The 27,863-nt window shown below is 54.7% G+C and overlaps 12 protein-coding genes across 12 annotated transcripts; 5 read left to right on the top strand and 7 right to left on the bottom strand.

The window, feature by feature from the left end:
* Nucleotides 1-1,087: 1,087 nt before the first annotated feature.
* Nucleotides 1,088-3,058, bottom strand: MAM_00952 (protein phosphatase 2C; the record flags this gene model as incomplete). Its single annotated transcript, XM_040819751.1, has 3 exons — nucleotides 1,088-1,199; nucleotides 1,274-2,293; nucleotides 2,418-3,058. The coding sequence occupies 3 exons, from the start codon at nucleotides 3,056-3,058 to the stop codon at nucleotides 1,088-1,090; spliced, it is 1,773 nt and encodes a 590-aa protein (XP_040683016.1).
* Nucleotides 3,059-4,060: 1,002 nt separating this feature from the next.
* Nucleotides 4,061-4,690, top strand: MAM_00953 (uncharacterized protein; the record flags this gene model as incomplete). The annotated part of the gene is made up of 2 exons (XM_040819752.1): nucleotides 4,061-4,408; nucleotides 4,523-4,690. The coding sequence occupies 2 exons, from the start codon at nucleotides 4,061-4,063 to the stop codon at nucleotides 4,688-4,690; spliced, it is 516 nt and encodes a 171-aa protein (XP_040683017.1).
* A 390-nt stretch (nucleotides 4,691-5,080) lies between these two features.
* MAM_00954 (Pumilio-family RNA binding repeat protein) lies at nucleotides 5,081-7,697 on the bottom strand (the record flags this gene model as incomplete). Its single annotated transcript, XM_040819753.1, has 4 exons — nucleotides 5,081-5,608; nucleotides 5,672-6,298; nucleotides 6,357-7,313; nucleotides 7,575-7,697. The coding sequence occupies 4 exons, from the start codon at nucleotides 7,695-7,697 to the stop codon at nucleotides 5,081-5,083; spliced, it is 2,235 nt and encodes a 744-aa protein (XP_040683018.1).
* A 1,167-nt stretch (nucleotides 7,698-8,864) lies between these two features.
* On the bottom strand, nucleotides 8,865-9,308 carry MAM_00955 (Ribosomal protein S27/S33, mitochondrial; the record flags this gene model as incomplete). The annotated part of the gene is made up of 3 exons (XM_040819754.1): nucleotides 8,865-8,890; nucleotides 8,942-8,991; nucleotides 9,058-9,308. 3 exons carry the CDS (start codon nucleotides 9,306-9,308, stop codon nucleotides 8,865-8,867), a joined length of 327 nt encoding a protein of 108 aa, XP_040683019.1.
* Nucleotides 9,309-9,938: 630 nt separating this feature from the next.
* Nucleotides 9,939-10,838, top strand: MAM_00956 (abhydrolase domain-containing protein; the record flags this gene model as incomplete). The annotated part of the gene is made up of 1 exon (XM_040819755.1): nucleotides 9,939-10,838. The coding sequence occupies one exon, from the start codon at nucleotides 9,939-9,941 to the stop codon at nucleotides 10,836-10,838; it is 900 nt and encodes a 299-aa protein (XP_040683020.1).
* Nucleotides 10,839-11,988: 1,150 nt separating this feature from the next.
* Nucleotides 11,989-13,016, top strand: MAM_00957 (Acyl CoA binding family protein; the record flags this gene model as incomplete). Its single annotated transcript, XM_040819756.1, has 3 exons — nucleotides 11,989-12,004; nucleotides 12,080-12,377; nucleotides 12,446-13,016. 3 exons carry the CDS (start codon nucleotides 11,989-11,991, stop codon nucleotides 13,014-13,016), a joined length of 885 nt encoding a protein of 294 aa, XP_040683021.1.
* Nucleotides 13,017-13,795: 779 nt separating this feature from the next.
* Nucleotides 13,796-14,419, top strand: MAM_00958 (uncharacterized protein; the record flags this gene model as incomplete). Its single annotated transcript, XM_040819757.1, has 1 exon — nucleotides 13,796-14,419. The coding sequence occupies one exon, from the start codon at nucleotides 13,796-13,798 to the stop codon at nucleotides 14,417-14,419; it is 624 nt and encodes a 207-aa protein (XP_040683022.1).
* Nucleotides 14,420-14,687: 268 nt separating this feature from the next.
* On the bottom strand, nucleotides 14,688-17,217 carry MAM_00959 (NADH:ubiquinone oxidoreductase, subunit G; the record flags this gene model as incomplete). The annotated part of the gene is made up of 5 exons (XM_040819758.1): nucleotides 14,688-14,805; nucleotides 14,866-16,770; nucleotides 16,910-16,961; nucleotides 17,018-17,041; nucleotides 17,103-17,217. 5 exons carry the CDS (start codon nucleotides 17,215-17,217, stop codon nucleotides 14,688-14,690), a joined length of 2,214 nt encoding a protein of 737 aa, XP_040683023.1.
* A 531-nt stretch (nucleotides 17,218-17,748) lies between these two features.
* On the bottom strand, nucleotides 17,749-19,725 carry MAM_00960 (putative protein family UPF0061; the record flags this gene model as incomplete). The annotated part of the gene is made up of 2 exons (XM_040819759.1): nucleotides 17,749-18,672; nucleotides 18,751-19,725. 2 exons carry the CDS (start codon nucleotides 19,723-19,725, stop codon nucleotides 17,749-17,751), a joined length of 1,899 nt encoding a protein of 632 aa, XP_040683024.1.
* A 982-nt stretch (nucleotides 19,726-20,707) lies between these two features.
* On the top strand, nucleotides 20,708-21,775 carry MAM_00961 (Aldo/keto reductase; the record flags this gene model as incomplete). The annotated part of the gene is made up of 3 exons (XM_040819760.1): nucleotides 20,708-20,785; nucleotides 20,889-21,006; nucleotides 21,066-21,775. 3 exons carry the CDS (start codon nucleotides 20,708-20,710, stop codon nucleotides 21,773-21,775), a joined length of 906 nt encoding a protein of 301 aa, XP_040683025.1.
* Nucleotides 21,776-21,954: 179 nt separating this feature from the next.
* On the bottom strand, nucleotides 21,955-23,088 carry MAM_00962 (DNA double-strand break repair and VJ recombination XRCC4; the record flags this gene model as incomplete). Its single annotated transcript, XM_040819761.1, has 3 exons — nucleotides 21,955-22,638; nucleotides 22,680-22,834; nucleotides 22,947-23,088. The coding sequence occupies 3 exons, from the start codon at nucleotides 23,086-23,088 to the stop codon at nucleotides 21,955-21,957; spliced, it is 981 nt and encodes a 326-aa protein (XP_040683026.1).
* A 3,846-nt stretch (nucleotides 23,089-26,934) lies between these two features.
* MAM_00963 (uncharacterized protein) lies at nucleotides 26,935-27,658 on the bottom strand (the record flags this gene model as incomplete). The annotated part of the gene is made up of 2 exons (XM_040819762.1): nucleotides 26,935-26,995; nucleotides 27,072-27,658. 2 exons carry the CDS (start codon nucleotides 27,656-27,658, stop codon nucleotides 26,935-26,937), a joined length of 648 nt encoding a protein of 215 aa, XP_040683027.1.
* Between the last annotated feature and the right edge of the window lie 205 nt (nucleotides 27,659-27,863).

Consider the following 27,863-nt stretch of genomic DNA (forward strand, 5'->3'; position numbering starts at 1 on the left):
CAACCTTGTACGATTCCAACGTCAGCACATAGAACGATAGTTTCTAATACGAAGACAGGGAACCTTCCGTTCACGCCATGACGCCTGCATGGGTGTTTCCTGTGTATCCGCTTCTTTCGACCGGCCCTTTCGGCGCAAACCTCATTGCTGCAGGGGAAACGTCGGGACACCACCCGTTTATAGAGATCGCCGCTGTTGCCCTTTGCGAAACAACAACACAAGGAACAAGGTGTGTGATTGCTTTTATGATCTCTGCGGCCTTGTCTCATGACCCAGAAGCTACCACAAAACATGCAACGGTCAGGAGGTATAGGTCAACAACTCGGGTCATCAAAGACGTACGCTAACTGCTCAGTTTATATTCATTGGACCGTTTGGACTCACCGCTACCAGTGTTGGTACGTCGATGCCCGATCAGTACATTTAATTGTGCGTCCCTACTTGTAGCCCTTTGGCTGTGGGGAGTCACTGGGGACTGTCCATGTGGTTTCTCCTAGTGTCTTTCGGGTCTCTGTGGAAATTCACGCGTCAGCCATCCTTGTGCATTACCCGCCTCACATGTTGCACAGGTCGTGGCCACAGAGGTCATGGGCGACAAGTTCAAAAGCAATGGCTTGCATCTATTCGGTGCCATTGCGGCAATAATCCTCATCATAATTTGGCTAGGCGTATTTGTGAAAATACTGCACAGTTCAAGGGACAGCAAGCTGCTCTGGCCAGAGGACGATGTCTAGTCCGCCAACTCGCAGAGCCAGCGGCTTCCCCCGCCCTGATACATCACTGTCACGTTCTGGGCCCATATCTGGCGTTTAGGTCGGACAAGGGGTACCCAGGAAATTTGGCGTAATATGAATTCAATCGAGTGGCTAGGATTTTCGAAATTTCATTATTGGGAAACTGTTACAAGGATGACCGATCCTCGGTTTACCTGCGTCCTAGTCCATCCGTAGAGCTAAAAATCACAAAGCTCTTCCGCTCTAGTTCTGTTTTAATTCGCTGCAATACACACGCTGACCCCGCGTCACATGCGCCGGACAAGCCGTGAACACTTGTGTCATGCAAAAAGCAAAGAAGCTGCCCGAGTCAATTACAGCTTGGGCCGGGGCTTGGCTGTCTCGGCAGTAGCATCGAGATTTATCGTAACCTCGCCTGTTTTGGGGCCGTCTCCAAAGAAAATCACCTGGACTGTCAAGTCGTCCCTTGGCTGAGTTAGTACTACTGATGGCGCGTGATGGAAATGTTTTGCCACGGAGAGAGAGGAGGAGAAACGTACCGGTATCTTCTGGAAAAGGGAGACGGAAGAGTGAGCAGAGCCCTCACCTGCTCGTCGTTGTTGCCGCCCAACGCATTCCTGACCAGGTGCGTAGCCACGTTTTTGTCCTTGACGATGAAGCGGTCTTTGGCGTCGGGGTTGATGCCCCACTGCTGGAGACGGATGGGCGCCCGCTGGCCGTCGCTTCCTTCCGTCTTGGACTGCTCCACGGGGAGCGGCTTGCTCTGCGACCCAAAGATCTTGGACCACGCCGCTTCGAACTGGGACCGTGACGACGGGCCGGATGACGAGGCGGCCTGGTTTTCTATCCATTGGCCCACGAGGCCGACGACTTCTTCGTTGGTGAGCATCTCCCAGAGGCCGTCGGTGGCGAGGACAAGGAAGTCGCCCTTTTCGGGGCTGACTTTGGTGGTGGTGACGACGGGCTCGGCGGTGACGTAGGGCGGCGTTTTGAGCATGGCGGAGGGGCTGCGGCCGAAGAAGGACGTGCGCAGCTTGCCGGCCACGTCGCGGGACCACTTGTAGACGGCGTCGCCAAAGGCCCGGGTCGGCTCGAGGCCGCCGAGGACGCGGCCGTTGCGGACGACGCCGTCCTCGCCGGGGTGCTCCTTGCGGATGCGTGCGGCCTCGCCGGGATTGCCACCCGTCTGGTCCTCGGAGAGTGCGGTGGCGGTCCATTTGCCGGACTCTGAGCGGCGGCCAAGGACGGCGCGCGAGTCGCCGGTGCAGGCTACGCGTAGGAGGTTGCTGCGGCTGTCGTAGAAGGAGAGGAGGGCGCAGGAGCCCGAGAGGGCGGGCTGGAGGAGCTCGGCGGCCACGGCCTTGGAGCTGGCCTTGAAGACCTTTTCTACGCTCTTGTGGACGATTTCGTCGTCGAGGCGGTTGAAGCCCGTTTTGATGGCCGAGTCGATGGCTTCGTTGGTAGGGGGGCCGCTTTTGGAGGATTTGTACGTCTCGTTGAGTTCGCGGGCGACGTAGTTGATGAGACTTTCGCGAAGAGTTGCTGACGTTGTCCAGCCGCTGGGGAAGCATCAGTACATGGATCAAGGGGACAAAATAATAACAATAACAGCAATAGTGAGAATGACCATGAAAATTGGGTATATATTCCGGGCAGGATTAACAGGCTAATGGGCAGACTCACGAATGACCGTCAAAGACACCCCAGAACATCCAGTCGCTGCTCGTTCCGTCGACACCAGCAGACCGGCTGGGAACCTGGACAATCTTCTCGGCATGGTCGTCCTCGATAGGATCATTACTCGGCAACTGGACGAGATCGTACCTCGTCACACCCCGTCCCCTGCTCACAGAGAATGACTGCTCCAGCGCCCTCAACTTCTCGGTAGCCTGCTCCGGGGTCAACATCTCGACAATCCGACGGCCGTCGACCGTGGGCTTTAGGATAGGCCCTTCCCCCACAATGGTGCCTTGTCGGAGCTCGTCTGCGCCGACAACGAGAACAGTCCTGGTCGGCAGGGCATCGCTCGCGCCCTGGGTGGAAGTAAAGCTTCGCGCGACGAAGGGGCTCCCGGGAACGCTGCCTGTCGAGTTGTACGAGTACCAGGCGCCGTATCCAACGACAATACCGGAGATTAAGGCGGCGGGCAAGCGGCGGAAGTACATGGAGGATCTCAGAGGCTCATTAGCAGCGGGCTGGCGATGAGCGGCTTGGCTGGCGGCGAAGAGGGCTCGGCGGGATGTTCGTGAGGCACGGGAGAGGTTGCGGACGGCACTGGAGCAAGTGAATGTCGTCCGGAACGCTCTCAGGGCTGCCCGGTGCATCGGGGCGGCGGTGATGGAGATGGGGCGATGGAGAGACGTCCGGTGTCGCAAGCTGGCTGCGAGAATCGAATGTCGAGACCACCCAGTCGTGCGAACGGTGCAGGCTGCGACGGTGGCTGGCCGACAAAATGATGAAGGCACGGCTCCTCGATGGATCGATTGATGGGGGATGATGAGAGAGGGCAGACAGAGCAGATGGGGGCGCAGGAGGTGGCGGCGGGAGTTGACGAGAGATCATTCACGTACACTGTACACAGGGAATGCCGGCACGGAATTGGCGGAGCAGCGTGCCAGCATACTTGCTTAAGTAGGTAGGTACCTAGGTACCTTAAGTAGGTAGGTAGGTACTTAGGTACTCCGCACTCTCCACTAAAGTATCTATGTAACTACGTAGTACTTACAGTATACGCAGCTCCAAACCCCAAATCTCAACTACCTGCCGTTGGAATTTGGCGTCGTCCAAGCCCAGCCCGCAGCACGACCAATCCAGACGACAATATGATCTCGACAAACACAATGGTATCTAGAAATAATGACAGTAATAATGTACTCACGCCGAGTGTTGTCTGAGCTACACGCGCAGCGCAATGACACCCTCAAATCCAAGCGTCCCGAGCCGCATGCAAGCAGCTCGCTTCCGCATATCAGATCAGATCCCGCCGCCCCCGCATCTCATGTTCCCATCCCGACCCGACCCCGACCCAATTCCATACCCTCTCTGCCCAATCTTGCCGGATCATCAACAACAGTCCAAAAGAAAAAAAAAAGAATGGCTCAGCCGGAGCCGTCCCTCCCGGGGGCCGACCGCATCCGCTCCCTCAAAAACGAAGACTCAATATATCAAGCCTTTGACGCCTATCCCTGGACAAAAGACACGACCTTCCTCGTACGCGTCCTGATCTCGTCCTCCCCCCCAGCTCCCCCAGCTCCCCCAGCTAACGCCGCCAGTCCGGTCTGTCCGCCATCCTCGGGCCCCCAAACACATCCGGCTCCCCCCCCGACATGGCCGTCCACGCCCGCATCTTCTACTACGCCCAGCGCATAGGCGTCCATATCGACTTCGCCAAGTACAAAGACTGGCTGTCCAGACACCCCGACCACAAACCGCCCCAGCTTCTACCACAGGAATACCGCTCCGCGCCAGCAGCCTCACCCTCTGAACCTCTGCTTCCCTGGCAACAGGCTGCCCCCAGGGCCGACCTGTACGTGGACCGTACGGCCGCAGCCGAGAACGCTTCTGGAAATGAGCCGAGCTACCCGATGGGTTTTGCCGAGATGCTCAAGCTCTTGCAGGAGGGGAAACCTATTCCCGGCATCAAGCAGATTCCCAATACTGTTGTCAGGGATCCCGTAAGTCTTAGCTTTCTCCTTCTCCTTCTCCTTCTCCTTCTCCTTCTCCTTCTCCTCCTCCTCCATCTAGCGCTCCCTATCTGTACAGAAAACCAGTCTAATCATTCATCACAGTCGGTGAAACCCATTGGTTCTCGAGCGGCTCCCAAGAAGCCTTGGGAAAGGGGCACGACGCATATTACCACAGAAGTGAATCTTCCCAAAGCTCTTGACAGAGAGTTTCCCCAGCTCGACACCGAATCTGCCGAAGCAACTTCGGCAGCTGATGCCGTCGCATCTTAATCTTCCACATTATTGCGCGCTTTCTTTTTCTTTATTTCCTTCTGTTTTATTCCCATCTCCTGTTCAAGCATTCATTTGCATCTTGATAGGGCGTTACTGCTCCCGGCTTTCTTGTTCATGTGGTCTCAATGGCCCCCATCAATGGACATGAGTTCAAAGTCGAGGCAAATTTCCTTGAATCCCACTTAGAATCACTTGTCATGGGTATAATACGTGCCTACAGGGAAACACCAGCATCTTTGTTATCCTTCAAGCTTCGTCCATTATTCGCACTACTGCACTGCTGCAGCAGCTCAGACACACCAGGCCAAAGGTTGTAAAGCAAAATTCTTATATTATGCAAAGGCGATAATGACTTCAAGATCCGACTACACACACACAAAGGTTCGCCTAACGATATGCCCCTGCAAATCGTGGCCCAGGACCCATACGACCACCCATACCAGGCCCAACTCCAGGCCCGGGCCGCGTAGTGACGGCGTGATTGGTGCAAAGCATGCCAACTCGGGATCCAAACTTGGAGCCCCGGAGAGAAACCATATGCTTTCGAATGTGGGCCGCCACCATCTCGCGGTGCTGAGGTGTAGCATTGTTAAGAATCCATTGCACAAGATAATTGCCATACTGGTCACTCGCAATGTCAATCAGCGGGATGCGAGTCCGGTCCAAGCGCCCTTCACAGACACGGTCCAGATAACGACCCAAGAACTCACTGTTCCCAATCTTCAAGCACTTCTCCACCACCTTGGAAGCAAATTGATCAGTGCTATACTCGGCAGCGTAACGAATGACGTGGTCAACAGCCCTACCACGGTCCGGTGGCGCGCCGTGCTCGCAGATGTGCTGGATGCACCAGTTTCCGAATTGCCCATGCGCAACAATGTCGATGTTGGCAAGGACTTCCTCGATGCAGGGACGCTACCAGACAGTTAGCCAAGACGATTGTGAGGGATCCTCGTTGAGCTCCTCAAAGACACTGACCTTGTCTTCCTCCAAACAATTCTCAAAGATATTTTGAACAACCAAGCTACCAGTTTCCCCCAGAGCTACTTCGTGCCACATTCCGCGCAAAGCTTCATTAACGTATTTCATGATTTGAGGTGGAGATTCAGTCCATCGAAGCTCAAAGAGCTTCTGCCATACATGACAAGCATATCGATGTATAACTGTTTCAGGGATGCGGCGGAGAAGCTCGTGGACCATGATTGCCTTGTACTCTTCGGGGACCGAATCAAATGCCTTTTGAACGACATGACACCCAAAGGGGTCCATGGACAAGTTGAGAGTATTGCCACGGATAGCCTGGGCAATCTTAATCACCTGCTCAGGGGTTCCGTGCTCAAAGCATCTCTGAACTAAGAAATTGCCAAATCTGTTTACCATCAGAGGATAAGCCTGGGCCACAATGGCCTCAACAATGTCGTATTTCTGGTCCGGTGTGCCAACTTTTAGCTTTTGCTGTAAGAATATGGAGGCTTGCTGATCATTATTGCACACAATCTTATCGACTATGTATTTCCAATTGCACGTCACATTACGATCGAGAAGACGACGATAGTTAAGAGGTTCAGTTGGGGGCAAATAGGTTGGGCCCTCGGTTGGAAGCCCCTTCGGTCAGGATTAACAGGTGATGTGAGAGAATGCACGGACATGGCTTTGTACTTACTTCGTTCTTCCAGTGGGTCTTGGATGTAAATTCGGACGCATGAGGAGACAGCGGAGTTCCGACGGGCTGTTGCTGATACCCAGCATAACCCCCCATGCCCATGGCACCCAGTCCAGGGGGCGGGTGCATGTTTGCAGAGCCCATCGGGCCTCCCATTGCTTCAAATTGAGCCATTGGTCCATTCAAATGGCTGTAACCAATATTGCTGAAGTGGTGGGAGTTGGTGGCGCGATGATCGTACCGGTTTGATCGCCTGGTGACGGACTGGCGCATCACAAGATCTGGATCGGGGCTAAGGCGATCCCCACGATATCCTTCCATCGTGGGATAGGACGAACTCGTGTCAGTGAAGCTCTGGTTGAAGCCTCGTCCTCCCAGCCAGGTTCCTGGCTGTGGCTCAGCTGCGGCTCCTTGAAGAGCGCCACCAGCAAATGACCCTTTGGTGGTTCCCCAAATGCCCTTAGTGCGAGCGAAGGTAGTGGTAGACATGGCTTCGCTGGTATCTGAATGATCGTCATCCATTGCCATCCAGGCACTGTCACGAGCGGCTGTGCCCATGCCTCGAGCTGTGTTGATCGCTTGCAGATCCGGTTCAGCCTTGATTGTGCGGATGGACAATTCTTGATCCAACTTGGATATTTTGTTCTGCGCCTGTGCCAACTGAAGCTTTAAGCGAAGGACTTCGTCAGAGTCGGCGCGACCTTCCTCGAGAGTAGCACTGGCTGGGCGGGTGCTTGGTGCAGTAGACGAGAAACCCTCCGTGGCCGGTGTGATTGGGAGGGAATTGCTGGAGGATGTGTGTCCAGGGAGTCGCTGGCACATGTTTCCATCGTCATCTCCGGATTTGAGTGCCTCGTTCTGCTGGCTGAGCACGGCTTGCTGTTCCGACAGTCTTGCCAAAAGCTTGTCCATGGGATAAGCCTCGCTCATGTTGGAGGACCCTTCGATTGCCGACTGCTATATTTTGTCTCGTCAGTGATTTGGCAGATAATGACAGTGGAATATGATGAGCTTGCCTTGGGAACGGCTTGGTTAACTAGCTTCGACGTGGCAAGCACAGTGATATTCTTCTGGCCAGCAGTAGCGAACGATGTGTTGTCCTGCAGACCACATCAGAAGTGTCCACAGCTGTGAAGGAAACTCGGGTGAATAGGACGAGGCTCGGAGGAAGACGCCTCACAAGGATGAAGACAACAAGAAGGGTTACAAGATACTCACACCGGTTTGGCTCACAGGGGACGGTCGATCACCACATGTTCTCATGGGTTCTTCCTGGAAGGTGATGACTGGAATGCTGCCGCTTCGCTGAGGAGGTGAACCGCGAGATTCGGAAGAGGCCATATTGGAGACGTAGTGCAGCCACAACGCCGGAAAGTATCGAAAAGAAATAAATAACAACCGACTGTGCCTATTTTCGGAAGACACAGGCAATAAAGATTATGAAGATTTCACTCAAAAAAAAACAGACCTGTTAGATCGCAGACAGAGGTGACGTGGGAAAACCAAGACAGTGGTGCGAAGAAATCAGAAGAGATGAGGAACGAGAGGGAGAAGACGGAAGAAGATGCTGTGACGAAAGATGGCTGCAGGAATATGCTTAGATCGAAGGCGACGGTGAAAGAACGACCTGATAGATAAAATGGCAAGTGCCGGGCAGTGTTGAGATGACGTGGGTCATTTCCGGTACGCATATGAGAAGAGGAAAAGGCAAGATATAGGGCGGGAGAGGAGATGCTAGCGAGCGTCGTCGCTGGGGAGAGAGAGACGGAAGAAGCGTGGAAGAGAAGCAGAAGGGCAGGACGACGACCGACGAGGGAGCTCTGAGCCAGGCAGGCCAGCTAGTACCATTCGAAAGAGCCGCAGCTGCTGGCACCTGGCAAACCGATGCTGGCAGGTGCTCCAAGAAGAGCCAGTGAAGAGGAGCTCAAGCTACTCACTTGAGCACTTACTTACTCTACTTGGGTACTCAAGTAAGTACTTAGTAAGTAGGTACCTCTTATAGCAGAAAGAAGACTGAATGCAATCGCGCCCACCAGTCGCTTGCGCTGCGTCATAGAGCCCAACAAACGGCACACAGGAGCGACGACAGCGTGATTCGTGTCAATTGCCTTCAATGTACGTATCTTGTCGCTCAAACATACCTACTTAACTTACTCAGGGCCCAATCATGCCGCAACGAAATCTCTCGCGCTGTACATGCTATCTTTGGCCTGTCAGCGTCATACCTACCTAAGTACCTTGGTATCCATTTCCCTCACCAACATAGTCTACGCAGTGAATCTCTTGTTGCATTGCCTGGTGGTCCAATCCTCTTCACGCTTGTGTACCGTTGTTTTGTACGCGTCCCATCCAGGGAGTCATCCAAACACAAACTTGCGGACTCCACAAGCCGTCTAAAGAATATCGCAGTATTCGCTGACACGATGTTCAAGTCGGAAGGATAGCCCTTCTCTTCACCCCCTTGCACCATCCCCGGTTACTCCTCTGCGATACCGCCAGCCGGTCGTTTTATCGTTTCTTGCCTGGCTTCTCGGCTGCTCAACACGTTAGCATGAGCCCAGCCGTTACCCAAAGTCCGTACGTACCTGGAGCACCGCGTTTCTTCTTTGGCGCGCTCTTTCCACGCTGCTTCAACCTGGACATAATGGGTCAGAATCGTTTTCACTGCGGCCGCCGAGGCCGAGTCGTTTGTTCAGCATACTCTTCAATGTATTCAAAACGGTCTTCTTCGGCCTCATCCCACGTTGCTAGTACTGGTCCGAATTCGCGTTTCACGTCCTTGATTGTAGCAACTTTCCTCGGATAGTAGGCGGCGAGGGCTGGGCCTTTTAATCGCTGGCGCAGGACCTTGGTGCCCATGCGCATACCTTCTGGGTTGTATGTAGTGGCGAAGATTTGGCATTGTGCCTGAGGAAAGTCAGATAGGTAAGTAATTGCAGATGGGTCGAGCATTGTCGAACCTTCATTAAATCCAGTATCCGGGCTCGTGGTACACTCATCGTTGCATATTTGTAGTTGCTGATGCCATCAAGCAACTTTTTTGGTCTGAAAAGTGAGAGACGTCGGCAGGGAGCTTTGCCTGGTCTTTGCGACCCACTAATTACTTAGTTTGTTCAAAGGCTTTCTTTCCTTCAGACACCTTCAGAGATGGAATCGATTCACTGTTATGTTGCAGATATGTGGGCAAGTGAGTAATGAGGGTTCTAGCAATACTGAAAAAGCGTGAATGCCAAAAAAGAAGAAAAGACACATGCTCACGGAGTATAATAGCAGCTTATTCCCGTATACGTACTCCGTCCGTGTACATAACCATGCCGCTACGTCAAGCAGAACGCACGTGATTGACGGCCACTGATTGGCTACGCATTTCCATGTGGAGCCACCTCATATCTCTCTCACAGTTTGGCTTCAGACCCGATGAACTTCCAAAAGAACACGACCACCACTTTTTTGCTTTGGGAAAACATGAATAAAAGACCCGCGTCAGACAGTGCCGGCCAAGAGAGCAAGAGAACAAGATATAGTCCTCCTACCGATGACAATGCAGCACCAAAAACCACAGCACCTGGTCCCGTCCCGACCATGTTTGCTTTAACGCCCTGGGTTTCTTCAGAGATACCTTCAAATCTCCCTTCTATTCCCAAGATTTTCGATCGGGCTCTTGAAGCGACTGTTTTTCGTCATCCCGGTATAAGCGATCCCCTGCACAGCTATGAACGTCTCGAATGGTTGGGTGACGCCTACCTGGAATTGATGGCCTCCAGTTTGATCTATCAGACATTCACCTCCACTCCGTCTGGCAGATGTTCGCAGCTAAGAGAAATGTTGATTCGAAACAAAACTCTGGCGGAGTACTTTCGCGAGTACGGTTTAGACGCCAAGGCTCAGATACCAGGCGACCTGAAGAGGGATATTTCACACGGTCGAGGAAAGTCAAGTGACAAGGACATCATCAAGGTACAAGCCGACATGTTTGAGGCATATGTCGCCGCCGCTATCATTTCCGATCCTGAAAACGGCATGGCCAACACGTCATCCTGGCTCAAGTCGCTTTGGGCCAGGACCATCAAGCAGCATATCTTGGACAATGACAAAAATCGCAAGCTGGGCAGTCATGCCAGCTCCACCGCCGCGCAGGACGGCACCAAGGACATGGCCACCAGCAGCAATCTCACCGCCAAAGAGAGGCTGCGGTCAGAGATTGGGGTTAAAGGCATTCTTATTCGGTACGAGGACATGCCCAGGGTCGGCAAAGATAGGGACCTTGGCTTGCCTCTCTTCACGGTCGGCGTGTATCTGGATGGATGGGGCGAAAGCAACAAGCTCCTCGCCACCGGAACGGCTCTGGGCAAAAAAGAGGCGGCGCAAAAGGCCGCGCAAAACGCGCTGACAAATAAAAAGCTCATCAAGAAGTACGCGGCAAAGAAGGCTGCCTTGATGGAGGCTACCGCGGCCGCCGAAGAAGCTAACACGACGTCTTGATCTTGGGACGATGTCTCTGATGTATGTAGAATTTGCTTGTCACGATACCCATGCTGCTACTAGTCATTTGTACAATCGCAAATAGGGGAGTATCATACGAAAGAGCATACGGTGCGAGACACTCAGCGTGCCGAAAAGAAACCACTATCCATGCCTTTTTTCTCCCCGTCCGAATTTTAAAAAGTCCCTTCCCGTTATTCCCACGACACAATTTGCCAGATGGTTGCCTGCTACGATGAATACGGGCTGGCTTGTCTACAGCAAGCATAACAAATCTCGCTTCAACAGCACCACTCGGAGTGTTCATGGCATCATAGAGTCACAAACAATACAAACCAACTCCCATCTATCATCGGGGGCATTGGGGCGTCGGTGTGGGACCGCCGGTTGCCTGTAGCCGCTCTTCTCTTTGATGATTGAGCGCAAGCAAGCAAACGCCACCCCATGTATATGTTTTGCGTATAACCCTAACCCCCAGCCCCGTTCACATGTCTTTTATCACCGACGGACCGATGCGATCCTACTAGGCTGGTGTCACCATCAATATCCATTCCCCTGTACTGTAGCTCTTCCACTTAATGTCTCTCTCTCTCCCTTTTTTTTCCCCCCAGACTTTGTTCCTCCGCGCTGTGATGCGAGCCGGACACAGGCCGCTTCTCCTGAACAGAAATCCTGTAAACGGACCAATGAGGCATCGCCACATCCCGAACTAGGACCAATCAGGAGTGGTGGCTCCAGGGGCCTCGGCTGACCGTCATCAATCAATCAATCAATCAATCAATCAATCGAGTGACCGCCATCATCATCACCATCACCACCATCACCACCACCATCACCGCGACAGACGCAAATCGAGCAGCGCACCCTTCTCCTCGCATTCCGTCTCGATTACACACGCGACAGTACCAGACACATCGTCCTTTGCAGCGCGCAGGGCCTTGCTGTTCCGCCCGCCCGATTACCTCATCCTTCTTCCCCCTGTGCCGGTTCATTTGCGCGTCGACAGCAGCCGAATGGCATATCCAACCGTCACATTGACGAGCCGTCCAGACCACGCAACCGCCTAAGTAAACCGAGACACGCAAAACCAGGCATACAGCAAAGACACCTAGGTGTGGCAGACGCCGTGCCCGCGCTCATCCGTGCCACCATGGGTGACTCGGTAGGTACGTCGACTTGCTGCCCATCAACCATCAACCACCGCGCACATCTTGGCCCGACCAGGCCGCTAACCGCATCAGACCGTGTATTCGTCCATGCCCTCAACACGGTCAAGAAGATACCCAAGACTGGCGCATCACGGCCGCCGCCGTCCGACCGTCTCCGCCTCTATGGACTCTACAAGCAAGCCATGGAGGGTGACGTTGACGGCGTCATGGAGCAACCCACCGCCGGGCCGTTCCTCACAGCTGAAGAGCTTCGCAGGGAGAGAGACAAGTGGGATGCCTGGAACTCGCAAAAGGGCCTGAGCCGAACGGAAGCCAAACGGAGATATGTGGAAGCGCTTATCGACACCATGTACCGATATGCCAACACGAGGTACGTTTTCGTGCATCAAAAGCTCACGGCTGCCGGCAAGGTTGCCTCACTGACACTGTATATCGCAGCGACGCCATCGAGCTCGTCACCGAGCTAGAGTTTGTTTGGAATCAAATCAAGCACAACTCGCCGAGCTCGACAGACTCGTCCCCGAAGGCGCCCGTGTCCGCCAACAAGGCGCCTCGCACGTTCCAAGAACCCCTCAGTGGCAGCGACGGACCCATGAAAATATTGAGCCCCATGAGCGAGCAAGACGAGGCCGAATTACGGTCTCAACGCATGATGGACCTGGACGATGCCGTGGAGGAAGGCCGAGACGCAGAGAACCAAGCCCAGAAGTCGTCGAGGTGGCAGAAAAAGGTCGAGCGCGCCGTGACCAAGCTGTCAGCAGAGGTCGCCGCTTTGCGAGAACAGATTACCACTGGCAGGGAGTGGCGATCAAAGAAGGAGCGAAGCTTCCCCGCTTGGTTTGGCTGGCTGCTCTGGGTGTTCCTCAAGCACTTGCTGGTGGATTGCGCCATCCTCGCCATTGTCTTGATATGGATGCGGAAACGCGGGGACAGGCGTCTGGAAGACTTGGTCCGGTCGGCACTGAGGATTGTGCGAGAATACGCTCGAAACGTCGTACCGTCGCGGTGAATCAACGCAGCGTGTGCCGACGACAATGAGGGGTGCGAAAACCCAGCCTATCTGAGACTTGGCATTCACGTCGCCTGGAGCGATGGTATGGCATGAAGGGACGGACCAGGCTGCATACGGCACGCGTTCTGCCTAACCGACTCCGCGTCCCAGGGCGCAGATACGCAACCATTTCGGCTGGTCAGGTTCCTGACCGCACGCCCTGGAGGTGGCATCGACGCCAGGCACGCTTCTGTCCATCTTCCGGCTAGAGCAGAAAACGCACGGCGTGCAGGAACACTGCAACACCTTTGAAAGGCTCAGCTAGCACTGCAGCAACACTGGGCTGGCTTCTATCTAGCACTCAGCCCCCAGGAGCCTGTCATTGGTAAGACGTGACGTGGAACCTACATAGACAGCCCATGAGGGACATCTGTCTCTCCAGCTCAGCTGTACGTACCAGGAGATGACTCCGGCGTGGGCCGTCGTCGAGGCCGTATATAATCCAAATAGAAGCAACATGGCGCGTGCCGCCACAGCACAACACCCTTCCAAGCTCAGACGATAAGCCGTGCCCGTCCAGCTGCTCGGACGGTGCTTCCGTGACCGGTCAACGAAAGGCTTCGCAGCCGTCGCAGCACCTGCCGGCGGCCGTCGACCCGTCTCCCTCTCCTTTCCCAGAACGTGCCCCTTGCTCGTCTCGTCTCTCGTCTCTCGTCTCACCTGTCCACCTGTCCGCCTTTGCAACTTGTCCCATCCTCGAAACTGCATTCCAGCCGGAGACGAGGCAGGGCTCGAAAATGGCCCCAAACCCACAAACACCCCCTTCATCAGCCGCGGCGTGCCCCCCCGAAAACGACATCCCGCCGCTCACCACCCTCCTCCCGGCAGTCTTCGTCCCCGTGCCCGCCTCCTTCTTCGCGTACACGCCGCCGGCCACGCGCGAGGCCCAGATCCGCGAGACCGTCGCCGCCCTGGAGACACACGCCGCCCGCGTGCGGGCCAACATCCTCGCCCTGACGAGGCAGGAGTGCCGCCGGATCGCACGCGACGCAGAGATACAAGAGTCCCGGCTTGCCGGACAGCCGCAGCAGCCGCGGCCGAGCAGGGCCGTCAGCGCCGCGGACAAGGCGGCCATGCTGGCAAACATGCAGGCCGGCGCGGAGGCCGGCGCGGACCGGCCGCTGTCGCAGACGCCCGACTTTTCCGACTGGCTTGTTTCGAGTCCCCGCGAGTGGAGGGACAGGGAGGTGCTGCGGACGGTGGCGAGGACCATGGCCGACCTCAAGGGGTTCCGGGAGCACGTCGCGCGCCAGAGGGCGCGGTATGAGGAGGCGCTGGAGAGGGAGATGCGGGAAGAGCGTGACGGCGGCGAGCAACGTCAGCAGGAGCAAGTTGCCGAGGAGCTCCGCAAGGAAAAGTAATCCGTACAGCGTGGGTTCATTGTCGAGGAGCGTCAAGAAAGGCAAGGAGGCGAGAGACGCGGGCCTTTTTGAGACGGCCGGTATGACGTCATGAAAACACACACAAGTAGCATACAAGGTGCTGTTAATATGGTAAATAATTACCCCCAGCTGCTCGTCACTCTTTCTTCTAGCCCGCCGCCGTATATATATACAAGGGACAACCATGACCGAAGCTGACAAATGGAATCTCTCTTCTTAAAATTTGGTACAGCCGACAGAGTCTTTCTTATACTCCGTAAGCAATCTGGCCCATGGGCTTATCTTCCTCCATCCCGGGTGCCATAAAGTTTGTTCTAGGATCACCCGTGGCCTTGGCCGCTGAGCAGCGTGCCATGGTCGGTGAACTGAAAAGGGGGAGTTTAGCAATTAGACCTTGCCAGTACATCGTTTGAGATGAACTATACCTTCTAGAGATGACGTCTGTGAAATAAAAGTTGTCAATGACCTTCTTCAAAGGCCCTCCGGTAGCCTTTGACCCCTTGTTCTGATCCACCAACTGAACCTTGCTGAGCTGTCGAAGTGCGACGGGCTCGACAATGTCGTAAGCGGCCAGAGCGGGAGAGATCTCAACCATGCGGTCACGGACAGCGGCGAGGTCGTCGTAAGGTAGAGGGACGCCCAGGAACTCACTGGCAGCACGGAGAATCTTCCAGTCAGTTCGGGATGCACCTGGTAGTGAGGTGGCAGCGCGCGTGGTCTGAACACGGCCCTCAGTGTTGATATAAGTGCCGGCCTTTTCTGTGTAGGCAGCACCCGGCAGGATTATATCGGCAATCTGAGCGCCACGGTCACCGTGGTGGCCCTGATAGACGACAAAGGCATCCTGGGGGATGTCGGCCTCGTTGAATTCATCCGCGCCCAGCAACCAGACAAACTTGGGCTTGGTCTGAGCGACCTCGGTTGAGGGCGTCGTGAAGCCAACTTCGAAGGCGCCAGCTCTTGAAGCTTCTCTCTGCAGTACATTGTAGCCGTCCCATTCAGGAGTGATAAAGTTTGCGGCGTTCTTCTCGACAAAGGCACCGACGGTCTCGTAGAAGGCCTTGGCATCAGCGTGGTCAGTAACACCAGAGCCCACAATGATCATGGGCCTCTTGGCGGCCTGCAACTTCTTGCCGAAGGGACCAGCGAGGGCCTTTTTCAGGGCGACATGGTCTGTACCGAGATGCTCGAACTCAAAGGTAGAGTCCCAAGCCTCACCAACGACACCAATCTCAAGGTCGGATCGCAGCCACTGCTTGCGAATGCGAGCGTTGAGGACGGCGGCTTCGTGCCGTGGGTTACTGCCAACAATCAGTATGCAGTCAGCCTCCTCAATACCCCAGATCCGTGAGTTGAACAGATAGCTAGATCGAACGTCGACACCGTGAGCGATAGGTTGGCTACCGGTGGGAGTGTCGAGAGCGAGATTATCGGATCCAAGCTTGTTGGCCATGTCCTTGGCGACTACCAAAGACTCAACATCGGTCAAAGCACCAGAGATGATCTTGAATTCGTTGCCCTGAGGCTTCTTGGTCGACCAGGCGTTGGCGACCTCGGAAAGGGCTTCCTCCCAGTCTGCAGGCTCAAATTTGCCCTCGTGACGGATCAAAGGCATGGTCAGTCGCTGGGTCTTGAGGCCATCGCAGGCAAATCGGGTCTTGTCATTGATCCACTCTTCGTTCACATCATCGTTGAGGCGTGGAGTAATACGCATGACCTCAAGACCCCGAGAGTCGACACGGATGTTGGAACCAAGGCCGTCGAGGACATCAATAGACTCGGTATGCTTCAGTTCCCAAGGTCGGGCACGGAAGGCGTAGGGTTTAGAAGTCAGAGCACCAACAGGGCAGAGGTCGATGACGTTTCCAGAAAGTTCAGAGTCTAGGCTCTTCTCGAGGTAGGTACCAATCTGCAGGTCATTGCCGCGGCCGGTAGAGCCGAGCTCAGGAGCTCCGGCGATATCGTTGGCAAATCGAACGCATCGGGTGCAGTGGATGCATCGGTTCATTGAGGTTTTGATTAGCGGACCAATATTCTTGTCTTCGACGGCACGCTTGCCGCCAATCTCGTGGAATCGGCCGCGGTCGGCTCCGTATCGCATGGACTGGTCCTGAAGGTCGCACTCGCCTCCCTGGTCGCAAATGGGGCAGTCGAGCGGGTGGTTGGCGAGCAAAAATTCCATTACACCCTCACGGGCCTTGTGGGTAATGGGCGAGTTGGTCTTGACAACCATGCCGGGTTGCACTGGCCAGGCACATGAGGCCACAGGCTTCGGGGCTTTTTCTACCTCGACCAGGCACATTCGGCAGTTTCCGGCAATCATGAGTTTTCTGCGTGCAGATTGTTAGGCGCTCATTTTCGACATGAAGTCGTCGGACGGGGAGTCGTACTCATGATAGCAATATCTGATTTAATCATTAGCAATCTAGCTCGACTGGACGGGGTGACGTTTCCTGGGTACGCGCTCACCTGGGAATCGTAACGCCTGCTTTCTCGCATGCTTGAATCAGGGCAGAGCCAGCTACACTCCGGAGTCAACAACAATGGTGCCGAGCCTTCTCAAATATCGACACTTACCTTCTATTGAAACTTTCTTTCCATCTAGCATCACGTTAGCGCAGGTGCAGGCATCAATGGCAACGAAGGCGGAAAAGCTGCTCACCAATTGTCAATTCAACCTCCGCCTGGCGTCTGGGGGTGGCACTGAAGGTCCGCGAGGCGTTGACGGTCCGCCTACTTGTCCGCCAAGCCGAACGTGCCAGAGACTGTCGGAGCATCGTGTCGCCTTGACGGAATAAAGGAACTGGACGATGCAGGGCGCTTGCGGCGGAATAAAGACTCAGTCGTTGACTTCTGGAAGAGAAGTGGCCGAGCGGCAGCAATAGCAATGATCCCCACCGAGCATCGTATTAATTTACCTGCGCTCTGATTGGCCTGCTTCTTCTTTGTTAATGCCTGAGGCCGGAACGTCCGGTTCCACCATAAACCTCACCTGAAATTTGCAAAGCGGGAAGCTTTTTTCTCTTCCCTCACCATAATTGTACACGAGCACACTTTATTGTAGGTGAGCTTGAGCTTCGCGTCTGCACCAGTGGACGCGATGTCTTCAGTCGAGTCTTCCTCTATCTTGTGCCCCAGAGCAAATTCTAGTACGCCGATTATGGAAGCATGGGAGAGAACCAATCTCGATGAGCGCTGCCTCTTACCGCCGGTCGTTACATTCCTTCAATTGACTTGATCCATTGCAACACTGGCCAAGATGCTTGTAATTTTTTCATTGCTGGCTATGATGCATATGGACTTATCCCTTATGAGCTACAGCTGCACTGCATGAGTCGTCCCGGTCGAGGAACGTCCCCAACCCATCTTTGTTCCTCGTCTGCATCGCCTTTGTAGGCGACGCCATTAAATGTCTTGCCATGCCACTCATCTTCAAACGGGTTCAGAGCCATGTGCACGATGTGATTCAAAACGTCTCGCTCTCCATCTTTTTCAACCCGTCGAATAACCTCATCTAGGACCCAGCTCCTTGGGACGAAGTTTGGGTTCACCTGCTTCATGGCTTCAATTCTCTGCTGATCTTTTTCGTCGGGAACTTGTCGACCATCTTTCCAATCCTCCACCAAGCGAGCATGCCACTGCTCTAACCAATTCGCGATGCGGTCCCGTGCCTCATTCTCACCCACGGTACTTGGCGGGCCCTCGGCATGGAAAAATACAGCAGCTTTTGCCCTTCTCCCTTGGGGCGAGGAGACCTCTTCTAATTTGATGTTGCTAAGTCGACGGAAGAAGTGATTGAAGTCAAGTTCTAATGCTTCCAATGTGTCGAGAGCGGGACTGAATAGCTCATCAAAATCGTTGGGTTTGAGTTCCCGCAGGCCCAGTCTCAGCGTCATCAATCTCTTGTACTCCGCCAAGAAGACCTCCTTGAACTCATCGCCTGTTTGCATGATGAGCTTCTCCGCCCGTGATATGACCTCCTCCTGCTGGTCTTCCTTGACACCCTCCGATATGAAGGTGGCATCATCAGCAAGACCGGCCGCGCCCATCAATTCTCCCACAGCTTCTCCAAGTCGTACAAGGTTCCACCAAATAATGGTCGGTTGATTTCTATAGCTGTATCGCAACATGTGATCATCATGATTTGGCGTGTACGACGGGTCAAAATTATCCATGAAGGCGAACGGGCCAAAGTCTATTGAGAGCCCATACACGGACGTATTATCAGTATTCTACCAAATAGTCAGCTCCATGTATGCGCCAAATAGTTTGAAGAAAAAGAAGGGCAAAATCGTTCAGCCGAAACTTACCAAAACACCATTCATGAAGCCATACGCCTGCCAGGCAGCCACCGTCTTGGCATTGCGGCGGGCAATCTCACGGTACAATCTCGTGAACCTATTCTCCGCCGTCTCAGAAGGCCCCTGGAGGGCCTCCCCTGGGACTCCGCGACTCGGGGCCGGCGATTCTCGGGGCTTTTCAGGATCCTCCAGCCGGGCGGGCAGAGTTTCCCAACCGCCAAAGACATTCTCGGCAATGTACGTTGCCAACTTGCGTATCAAATCCCGGTCGCCCCGCGCGCGCAGGATATCAAAGTTGCCCAGGCGCAGCCAAGACTCCGCGAAGCGCAAGACAATGGCGCCGGGCTCCATGGTCTCACGCAGAACCTTGGAGTGCGGGAGGAGAGTGAGAGAGAGCGCCCGGGTAGAGGGTACTTTGAGAGCGTTGAGCGCCTCGGACACGACGAACTCGCGGATGCTGGACCGCAGGACGGCCTTGCCGTCCGCGAAGCGGGAATACGGCGTCAAGCCGGCCCCCTTCAACTGCAGCTCGTACTGCTTCCCGGTCTCCGGGTTCCGCGACTCGAACAGGGAGATGGCTCGCCCGTCGCCCAGCTGGCCGGCCCACTGGCCAAACTGGAAGCCTCCGTAGCACTGAGCCCACGGGTACCCGCCCTCTAGCTTCTCCTCGTCCCATCCGTACAACTTGTTGCCGACGACAAACTGTCGAAAGTCTTCCGTCTTTTCCTCTCCGGCCTTGATGCCAAGGTCGCGGAGGGCCGCGGGGCTGACGGCCAACAGTTCGGGATCTCTCTGCCGTTCGGGTCGGACCCAGGTGAAGAGGGCGTTGCGAACTTGTCTCGGCAGGATCTGATCTCGGGGTGTTTTATGCGAGTCAGCGGGTGTTGGGTAGACAGGATCGGGCGGTAGGGATTCGGTAAAGCGCCATGATTTGGGCAGGTCTTGAAGCGTGGCGCCTGCAGCGGTCGAGTGGTTCGCCGCCATGTTGAACGGAGCTCGGAGTCGGACGACAGCTCTTCGCAGGCCCGCGCAGTGTAGCATCAACGGAGACTTGTTCGGTTTTGTCTTCGCGGTTGCTTCGCGGTTGCGGTGGCCTCAGGGCAGCTTGATCGAGGTGAAACTCGATTTAGTATCACATTCTAGAGGATGCTGCTGCTGCGTCGGCGTCCATGTGGGCATCTGGTATGCGGAAGCGTGGTTGACGTCAAATGCGACGAACGGCCCGAGATTGATTACGTCATCGGGACTCCAGAATCCAGATTGCGGGCGTCTGTGTGGGGCGTCGCCGAAACATGCACGTTCGCGCGCTCCGACTGTTCGTGTAGAATTAAAAAGAAAAGAAAAAGAGGGGAAACCAAAATTTACATAGATGAAAAGATAAAAAAAAACGCAATCACGTGGTGTAATATTCTTCAATTACCGCTGCGTTTTCCCGTCCCTGCAGGCTTGCACCACACAGCAATGAAGTCATGTACATGACCAATCCCGTCAGTCTTCCGAGTCCCGACTAGTGAAGTAATAATAAATGCCATTATTACTCCGTAAATCAACGCGCAACTATTTCCTCCGGCGCCTACATGCGTCATCTCCATCGACTCGCTCAACAAACCAACAACAAAGCTGAATTCGGTCGTCAAGTGAAGCGAAAAGAAATGACAGGCAAAGCAGCGCAAACTTGGTCTGCTCAAGATTGTACTGTACCATGTACGGAGTACAAAGGTATCCGTTCCGTTATTCCGGTGCCGACATCCGCGCTCGGCAAGAACTGACCCGGCCGCGGCCTCCACCGCAGCGGGGAGCGCTCTGATATCGTAATCCATCATTACAAATTCGCAACGACAACGACGACTGTCCTCTGCCCTGTTATTTTCTCCGCGCCCCCCACCCGCGACAGGCTCATATTCTTGTGTCTATACCTCGAAAATACACTCCCGAATTCTCCAAAAGAAATAAAAAAAGGCAGAAGATGGCTTCCAGCGACTCAGCTTCCAAGGGCTCATTCCCACCAAGCCTGAAGCTCAATGATGGCAATGAGATCCCAGTGGTGAGCAGCCACGCAGAACCACATGCTCGCACTTCACTCTGCGCTTCCTCCAAATTCCAACACCCCTCGCCGGAGAATTGAACCATACTCACGGAACTCACAGCTAGCATACGGCCTCGGAACCGCCCACTACAAAACCACCCAAGGCTACGACGAGTCCGTCGTCGCCATCACCAAGACGGCCATTGAGCTCGGATACCACCACCTCGACGGTGCAGAGGGTAAGCAGAAGCCAGAGCGGCGAGACCCAAGATGTTCAAAGCACTCACGACAACCCAAGTCTACGGAAACGAAGAAGAGCTAGGAGCAGCCATCAAGGAATCCGGCGTACCCCGACACCAGCTCTTCGTCACCACCAAAGTCTTTGGCGAGCAGCAAAAGTCCACCCAGGAAGCCTTCGAGCTGTCCCTCAAGAAGCTGGGCCTCGACTACGTCGACTTGTACCTCATCCACGCACCCTGGTTCGCCCGCTCGGACGAGGAGCTGCAGCGCAAATGGGCCGACCTCGAAGCCATCAAGGCGTCGGGCAAGGCGAAATCCATCGGCGTCTCCAACTTTCTGCAGCAGCACCTCGAGGCTATTCTCCAGACGGCCAAGACGCCGCCCGCCATCAACCAGATCGAGTACCATCCGTACCTCCAGCGCGGCGACCTGGTCGCGTTCCACAAGAAGCACAACATTGCCGTCTCGTGCTACGGGCCTCTGCTTCCGCTGACGAGGGCAAGGGGCGGCCCCATTGACGCGGTATGGACTGAACTAGCCAACAAGTATGGCGTCTCCGAGTCCGAGGTTGGACTGAGATGGATCTTGGACCAGGGCCTGGTTGCGATCACTACGAGCTCGAATAAGGCTCGCATGCAGGGCTACTTGGCCAAGTTGCCTTTGTTTAAGCTCACGCAGGACGAGGTGGCGCGGATCGCCGAGGTGGGCGACCAGCATCACTTCCGCGGGTTCTGGACCCAGAAATTTGCGCCGGATGATAGGCGGTAAGCAGTAGGCTGTTGGTGAGTGTTACAAGGAGCAGTGGCATTTGCAATGAGTACAAATGCGAGTTGTGATGAGAAACGAATATATATATATATATATATATGTGTGTGTGTGTGTGTGTGTGTGTGTTGAAACGTGAGTCAAAATAACAACAAAACGACCAGCAATGTCGGCCTCTGCCCTCACAACTCATCATCGTCCGAATCATCCGCAGCGACTGACCGCTTCTTCTTTTGAAACGGCAGAGCCCGCGGGGGCGGAGGCGCATTCTGCTTCTTCTGGGGCGGCGCCGGCTCTCCCGCTGCTTCGCCCATGTTCTCGTCCTCGCCCTCGTCATCGTCCCCATGGTCACTCGCCACAGAGTCCGTCGCCTCAGTCGTGTCCCCAGCCGCCATGTCGACGTCCGCCTCGGGGGACTCATTCTCAACGGCCTGTGCCTTTCTCTTGGGCGCCCTCTTCCCCTTCTTGAGCGTCTGTACCTCCCCGGCGTCGGCCTCGGCCTCGGCGTCATCCTCCCGACGGGCACCGTCCGCCGTCAATTCCGTAATGATCTTCTGCTGCTCCCGAATCTTGACCTTCTTCTCATTCAGCAGGTCCCTAAACTTCTGCAGCAGCACCACGTCATCCTCCTGCTTGGCGGCGACCAGCTCATCCAGCTGCATCTCGAGCCGGTCCACAGAAGCCTGCAGGTCGCGGATCCGGGATCCAGCCGCGGCCGCAGACTCTTCAGCCCGGCCAGCCGCGTCCACAGAGGTGGCGCACCATTCAAACAGCTCAATCCGCTCGGCTTGGTCATGGTTCAGCGTGACGGCGCCGAGGCGTTGCTGCAAGCGGGAAGGGTCAGGCTCGCCACCAGGCTCGAGGCGCTGTGAGCACGTACAGTAATTCCCTGGACTTGCTTCCTGACGGAGAGGGATATGGACGACCCGGTTTGCACCGCGGCGGACGCCTGGATGCCAGGGAGCGGCTGCTGGTCCAGGATGGACTGCAGGATGGCCTGCCACTCCGTTTCGGAGACGGGGCAGTTTCCAACACGGAGGGGCGCGACGCGGTCATGCCGCACTGGGATGGGGATGAGTTTAGCGCATTTTGTCGGGGTTTTCTTTCTACCGCGTCGAAAACGCCACGGGGACGTGTGGTGATTTGAGAAAAGGATGCGGGCTTGGTGACTCACGGGAACACACGTAGGCGGCTCGGCCTTCTGTGCCGACTAATTTCAGGTCGAGGGGCTTTGAGCCCTTTGGCGAGACCTGCACGAGAACGTGGGATGACGGGTCGTCGGTTTGGGGGAATTTTAGGATCCGCCTGGCGGCCATGGTGTTGCGTGACAAATTACAATCGGGAGGCAAGTCGCAGGTGTTGGTTGGTTGGTTGGTTGGTTGGTAGAATCCTGGGGGGTCCTGGGGGTGGCTTGAGGTTCCCCACTTTAATGGTTCGACTTCTTTCTTGTGGCCTCGAACCGACCGGCAAGGTCGTTCTCGTCTCGCCACAACCTTGAAACATCCGACACGATTCGTTTTCCGAAAGCGACGCCAGCGCGTGCGGCATCCAGGATGAGCGGCTCGTGTCGCATGTCATCCGTTCGCGCCGTCGCGGACCCTGGCCCCAGTTCCAGCGGCGACAGGCGATGCCGGCGCCAACCGGGGCCTCGGCGCCGGACAAGGCCTGAAACTCGTCCCGGCCGGTGGCGCGGGTCCGGAACGGGGACCCGTGGTAGTTACTAGTGCTGCCATAAGAATCCGTTCTCCGTTCTCCATATCCCGAATGCGATCCCGGAATTACCAATCAAGTTTCCGTGGATCCGGACATGATCCATGCGGCAACTCGGAACGGCCCGCTTATTTTTCCCTTGGCTTGGCCAAATCAGGTTACACAACATTCAACTTCATTCTTATCCTCTGGCTTCTGCAACCAAGACCTACAGCTTCGCCTCCGGCTTCCCTAGTCTGTTTGCATCGTTGAGCCAGCATCTCTCTCTCTCTGTGGATGCCCTGGCATCGTACCCACCTCCATCTACAAAGTAAAGCGTCAAAGAATAAGTATAATGATTGACTTTCAAGTTGGCCATCTGGACACACACTAGAAAGGGAAGTGTAGGAATCGATACCGATCCCCTCAATCACGTCCCTACTAACAACCTGTCAGAGCTCAGGCGCTCGGAGGCGTAATTGCACAGCCTTCCTCAATTTGTCAAGGTTCAATCGTGCGACGAGGCCAGCTGGCTAGTTGCGTATCAGTTCTCACGAGGCATAAATATTACAAGAGAAGAGACATCTGCCGTAGAAAGAAGGACGTTCAGAGATTAATGCAGTCGCCGCCACTATTCTAACTAGCTACAAGGTCTTCGCGAGATCCGGCTCGGTGTCTCCCTGTGTACTCTGCTAACAAGCCTACCGACACAGCCGGACAAGCAGCATACTCTGCGGGAACCACGCCCGAGGCCGTTTCCGGAGGCACAAGAAAGCAAAGCCCAATGTGTGACTTCCACCCGCATCCCATTAATCATTGTCCACCGCCGAAATGCAACCCGTCGAATCCCAAAAGCAGCGCGGATAATCGAGCCCCTGAAAAAGTCGGCAGCAGCAGTCGGGGGAACTCGAAGAAATTGTGACCGAGGGCTCCGAGTACGCGTCATGTCAAAGAGGGCAGGCAGGCATGCCTGGACCCCTAGTCTTGAGAGTTTGAAGAGCCCCCTGTTTCTGATTCACCGACTCGTCCGGACCCGCGCGGTCCATCATCATACGCCGCCGCCGCCGCCGCCGCCGCCGCCGCCATTCTCGCCAGCGTCAGCCTATCCGCCGTGGGACGGCGTCACTGCTGCTCCCCGAGTTCTCGGGGCAAGTTTACCCCTGGCCGCAGGTGGCCTCAATGACGAAACGTCGAATTTCTCGCTCCAGGGGGCTTATCACACACCCGTTCGTTGTGTCGATGAAATCCCTGATTTCCGCGACGGTCTTGTGCTGGGCGCTAAACATGGAGTATCAGCACCCCAAGTAATAAGTAACAAGTAACAAGATGAAGCGGGCAAACAACATCGTTCCCTGTCAGGAATCGAGAAGAGAAAAGACTGCTTCCTGACTCACCTTACGTCGGGAATGTTCAGCACGTTCTTGGCCACTGCTACCACGTGGTCGAGAGAGATGCCGTCACAGTTTTGCCAGTATATCCAGACGGCAGATGTGAAGCTTCCATGACTGTTTCGGGATTGAAGATGAGCAGTGGGATCTGTGGGGTCAACTTAGCCATCGGCAACGAGGCCAGCTTCGCTTTTGGAATGGTGATTGCGACCTACTGCTCCCGGAATGCCGCCCTATCTCACTCATCAAACTGTGGAGATGCAGGTTGTGAGGCTCGACGCCCGACGTTTCCAAATAGATGACGCGACTTGTAGGGGGCATTTTGGCGACTCCGCCGCTATGGTATGGCGAGGTGCGGTAGACGGTCGTGATTTCTGTGACGTGAGGAGAAGACGACAGAGAGAGAGAGATAGAGAGTGTCGGCGCGTGTGTACGTATGTGGTCGAGAGCCGGAAACACCATGTGAATTTAGGACTGGAGAAGAGAGCCAATTTATGGACGTTTCCGACCACGGATCCATACGATGCATCTCGTTGTGGACAGCTTGGAACCATATTTGCCACGGACGAGATGTGTGTGGGAGGAGCGAGACGGGAAATGAAGCACCAGGCAAGAGGTGGGCGGGTAGCAAGTACAATGCCTCTGGGGCACGACGTATGCATGTAGCACGAGTCTGTAAACTTCTGACCCAGACTATTCTTCCCTATCCAACATGCCTTGAAGAAGAGTAGTTCTTGTCGAGGCTGTCCAGGGCCATGCCGCGGGTGCTTGCGCGTCACCGGAAATCACCTGGCCTAGTGTGCGAAAAGCATGCTGTCTGCTACGAGTCGTTGCTAGTGTGTAACATTCAGGCATCGTGAGACATTTGATGCAGGCTCGTTCGAATAATGCTTGGGTTTAGAGAGTGTTCAGACGAGTCCTCGAGCCCCTCGACATGCACAGCCTGCTCAATGGGACATGTATCCTTTATTCGTCGTGCGCGGGCATCCAAGAAAGGCCTTTTGGGAGAAACCCTCATGGATGATGAAGGCTTACCTTGCCGTACGTACTGGAGTGTAGTGTGCCGAACAAAGCCATTCCTTTGTTATTATGGTGGGCATCCCTTGGCCGCGTAAATAAAGCGGTGTCCAAGGGGTCTCCAGCGTCGAGCCGGACGGCGTATCGTATCCTGAGTCCTGTCCTGTCCTTCGTATCCCGAGTCCTGACAAGGACAGGACAGGACAAAGATGATATCGCCTCTTGGCCCGCCCTGGTTCCGAACTTTCGATGACGCCAGATCTATCACGTTGGACAAGTGACCCATGGAAACCGTGTGGCCACTCGCCGACCATCCTGCGCAGGAGGAGTTCAAGGCCGCCCTCGACTCTGCCGGCCACGAACGTCCCAACCTGCTGCGCACTCTCACGGCAGCGGCATGCATGTGAATGCCCTACTAGTTCATTCTGTTACCTAATAGTGTTTGGCGGGTGAAACTAGGTGAGTGAGTGACGTTCTCATGAAAGTACCGTTGATCCGACGTATCATAGCCATCAAGTGCACAAATTCATTTTATTCCAATCTAGATACGAGTGTGCTGTAGATGAATGAGGGAATTTCCTAAAAAAGTTGTAATGAAAACAAGAAGTGAAAAAGGTCCGAGTAGCCATCGTCTAGATCAATTCTTCCCCACCAGGACAAACAAAGGCTGTCCTTGCTCTCATAGTCCTTCTGAAAAGCAGTGGAAAAAGTGTTGTCATGATGAGCGCCATAGAAGCAGAGCTTGTACTCGCTGTATTGATATGAAAATGTGATACCCATCCTTGGGGCCTCAAGAGTGATAAACCCATTTCAAGAACCTGGGGCCCAGGGGCTCTCAATATAGTATATGAGCGGTGTGCCCTGGAATCCTGAGACAACCACAATGCCTCTTTGTTGCGCCTGCGGCCTCAGGCCTCCATGGTGATTCGTAGCCAGGTCGTCATGTTGTGTGACCGTCGTTGGCCGACCCTTTTCTCCTATAGCTGGTTGAATAACGTTGCCCTTATGTTTGAAGACGGCGTCGAACATAGAAAAGGCGTGATATATCATCTGCCGCCAGTGGCTTGCTTATAACACTTGGCGCCTGAGGTGTCGAATCTGAACACCGCTTGAATCTAGGATGAAGGCACTACACGCAATTCGATATCAGCTTCTGTTCGTTACGTTTTTTGAATAATGTAGAAATGAGAGAAGGATCTACTTACTCCGTGACTCTTGGGTAAATACCTGCGAGAATAACTTGCAAAAGGGTCCAAGCATCGTTGCAATCCTCAAGGTTGCTGAGGCCCTTCTCGCTGAGGCCCACCACGATAACTCGAAATCCGTCCTTGCGATACCGAACTTGCCAAACATCTAGAATCCTGTAGACATTGTCCACATAACCCCAAGCGTATGGAAAGACAATCACATAAGCTGAGCAGATTGCAGTCGAATCAGCTAGCTGTACGGATATATCTCTGGCAGGTGAGGAGATTGCAATCGTGTGAGCTGGCTGGGCGGATGTATCTCCGTTAGGTGAGGAGGTTTCAATCGTGTCAGCTGGCTGGGCGGATATATCTCTGGCAGGTGAGGAGATTGCAATCGTGTGAGCTGGCTGGGCGGATATATCTCCGTTAGGTGAGGAGGTTTCAATCGTGTCAGCTGGCTGGGCGGATATATCTTCGTCAGGTGAGGAGATTTCAGTCGTGTGAGCTGGCTGGGCGGATGTATCTTCGTCAGGTGAGGAGATTGCAATCGTGTGAGCTGGCTGGGCGGATGTATCTTTGTGTTCAGGTGAGGAGTCAGATGCCATGATGAAGCAAAGAGTATGCTGCAAAGTTGAAAGAGGCGATATAAATGATGTGTAGATAGATGTGATGTCAAGTAGATGCAGGTGGTTGGTATCAGGCTCGTCGGCAGGAAAATCTCGGGTTGGTGGTGAGCTTGTCGAACGAGATTGAGGCTGAAGGCAGAGGCAATGTCGGGGGCTATTTGAGCTCCAACTGGCGCGACGCATT

Source organism: Metarhizium album, assembly GCF_000804445.1.
Source record: "Metarhizium album ARSEF 1941 chromosome Unknown scaffold_1, whole genome shotgun sequence".
Taxonomy (NCBI): domain Eukaryota; kingdom Fungi; phylum Ascomycota; class Sordariomycetes; order Hypocreales; family Clavicipitaceae; genus Metarhizium; species Metarhizium album.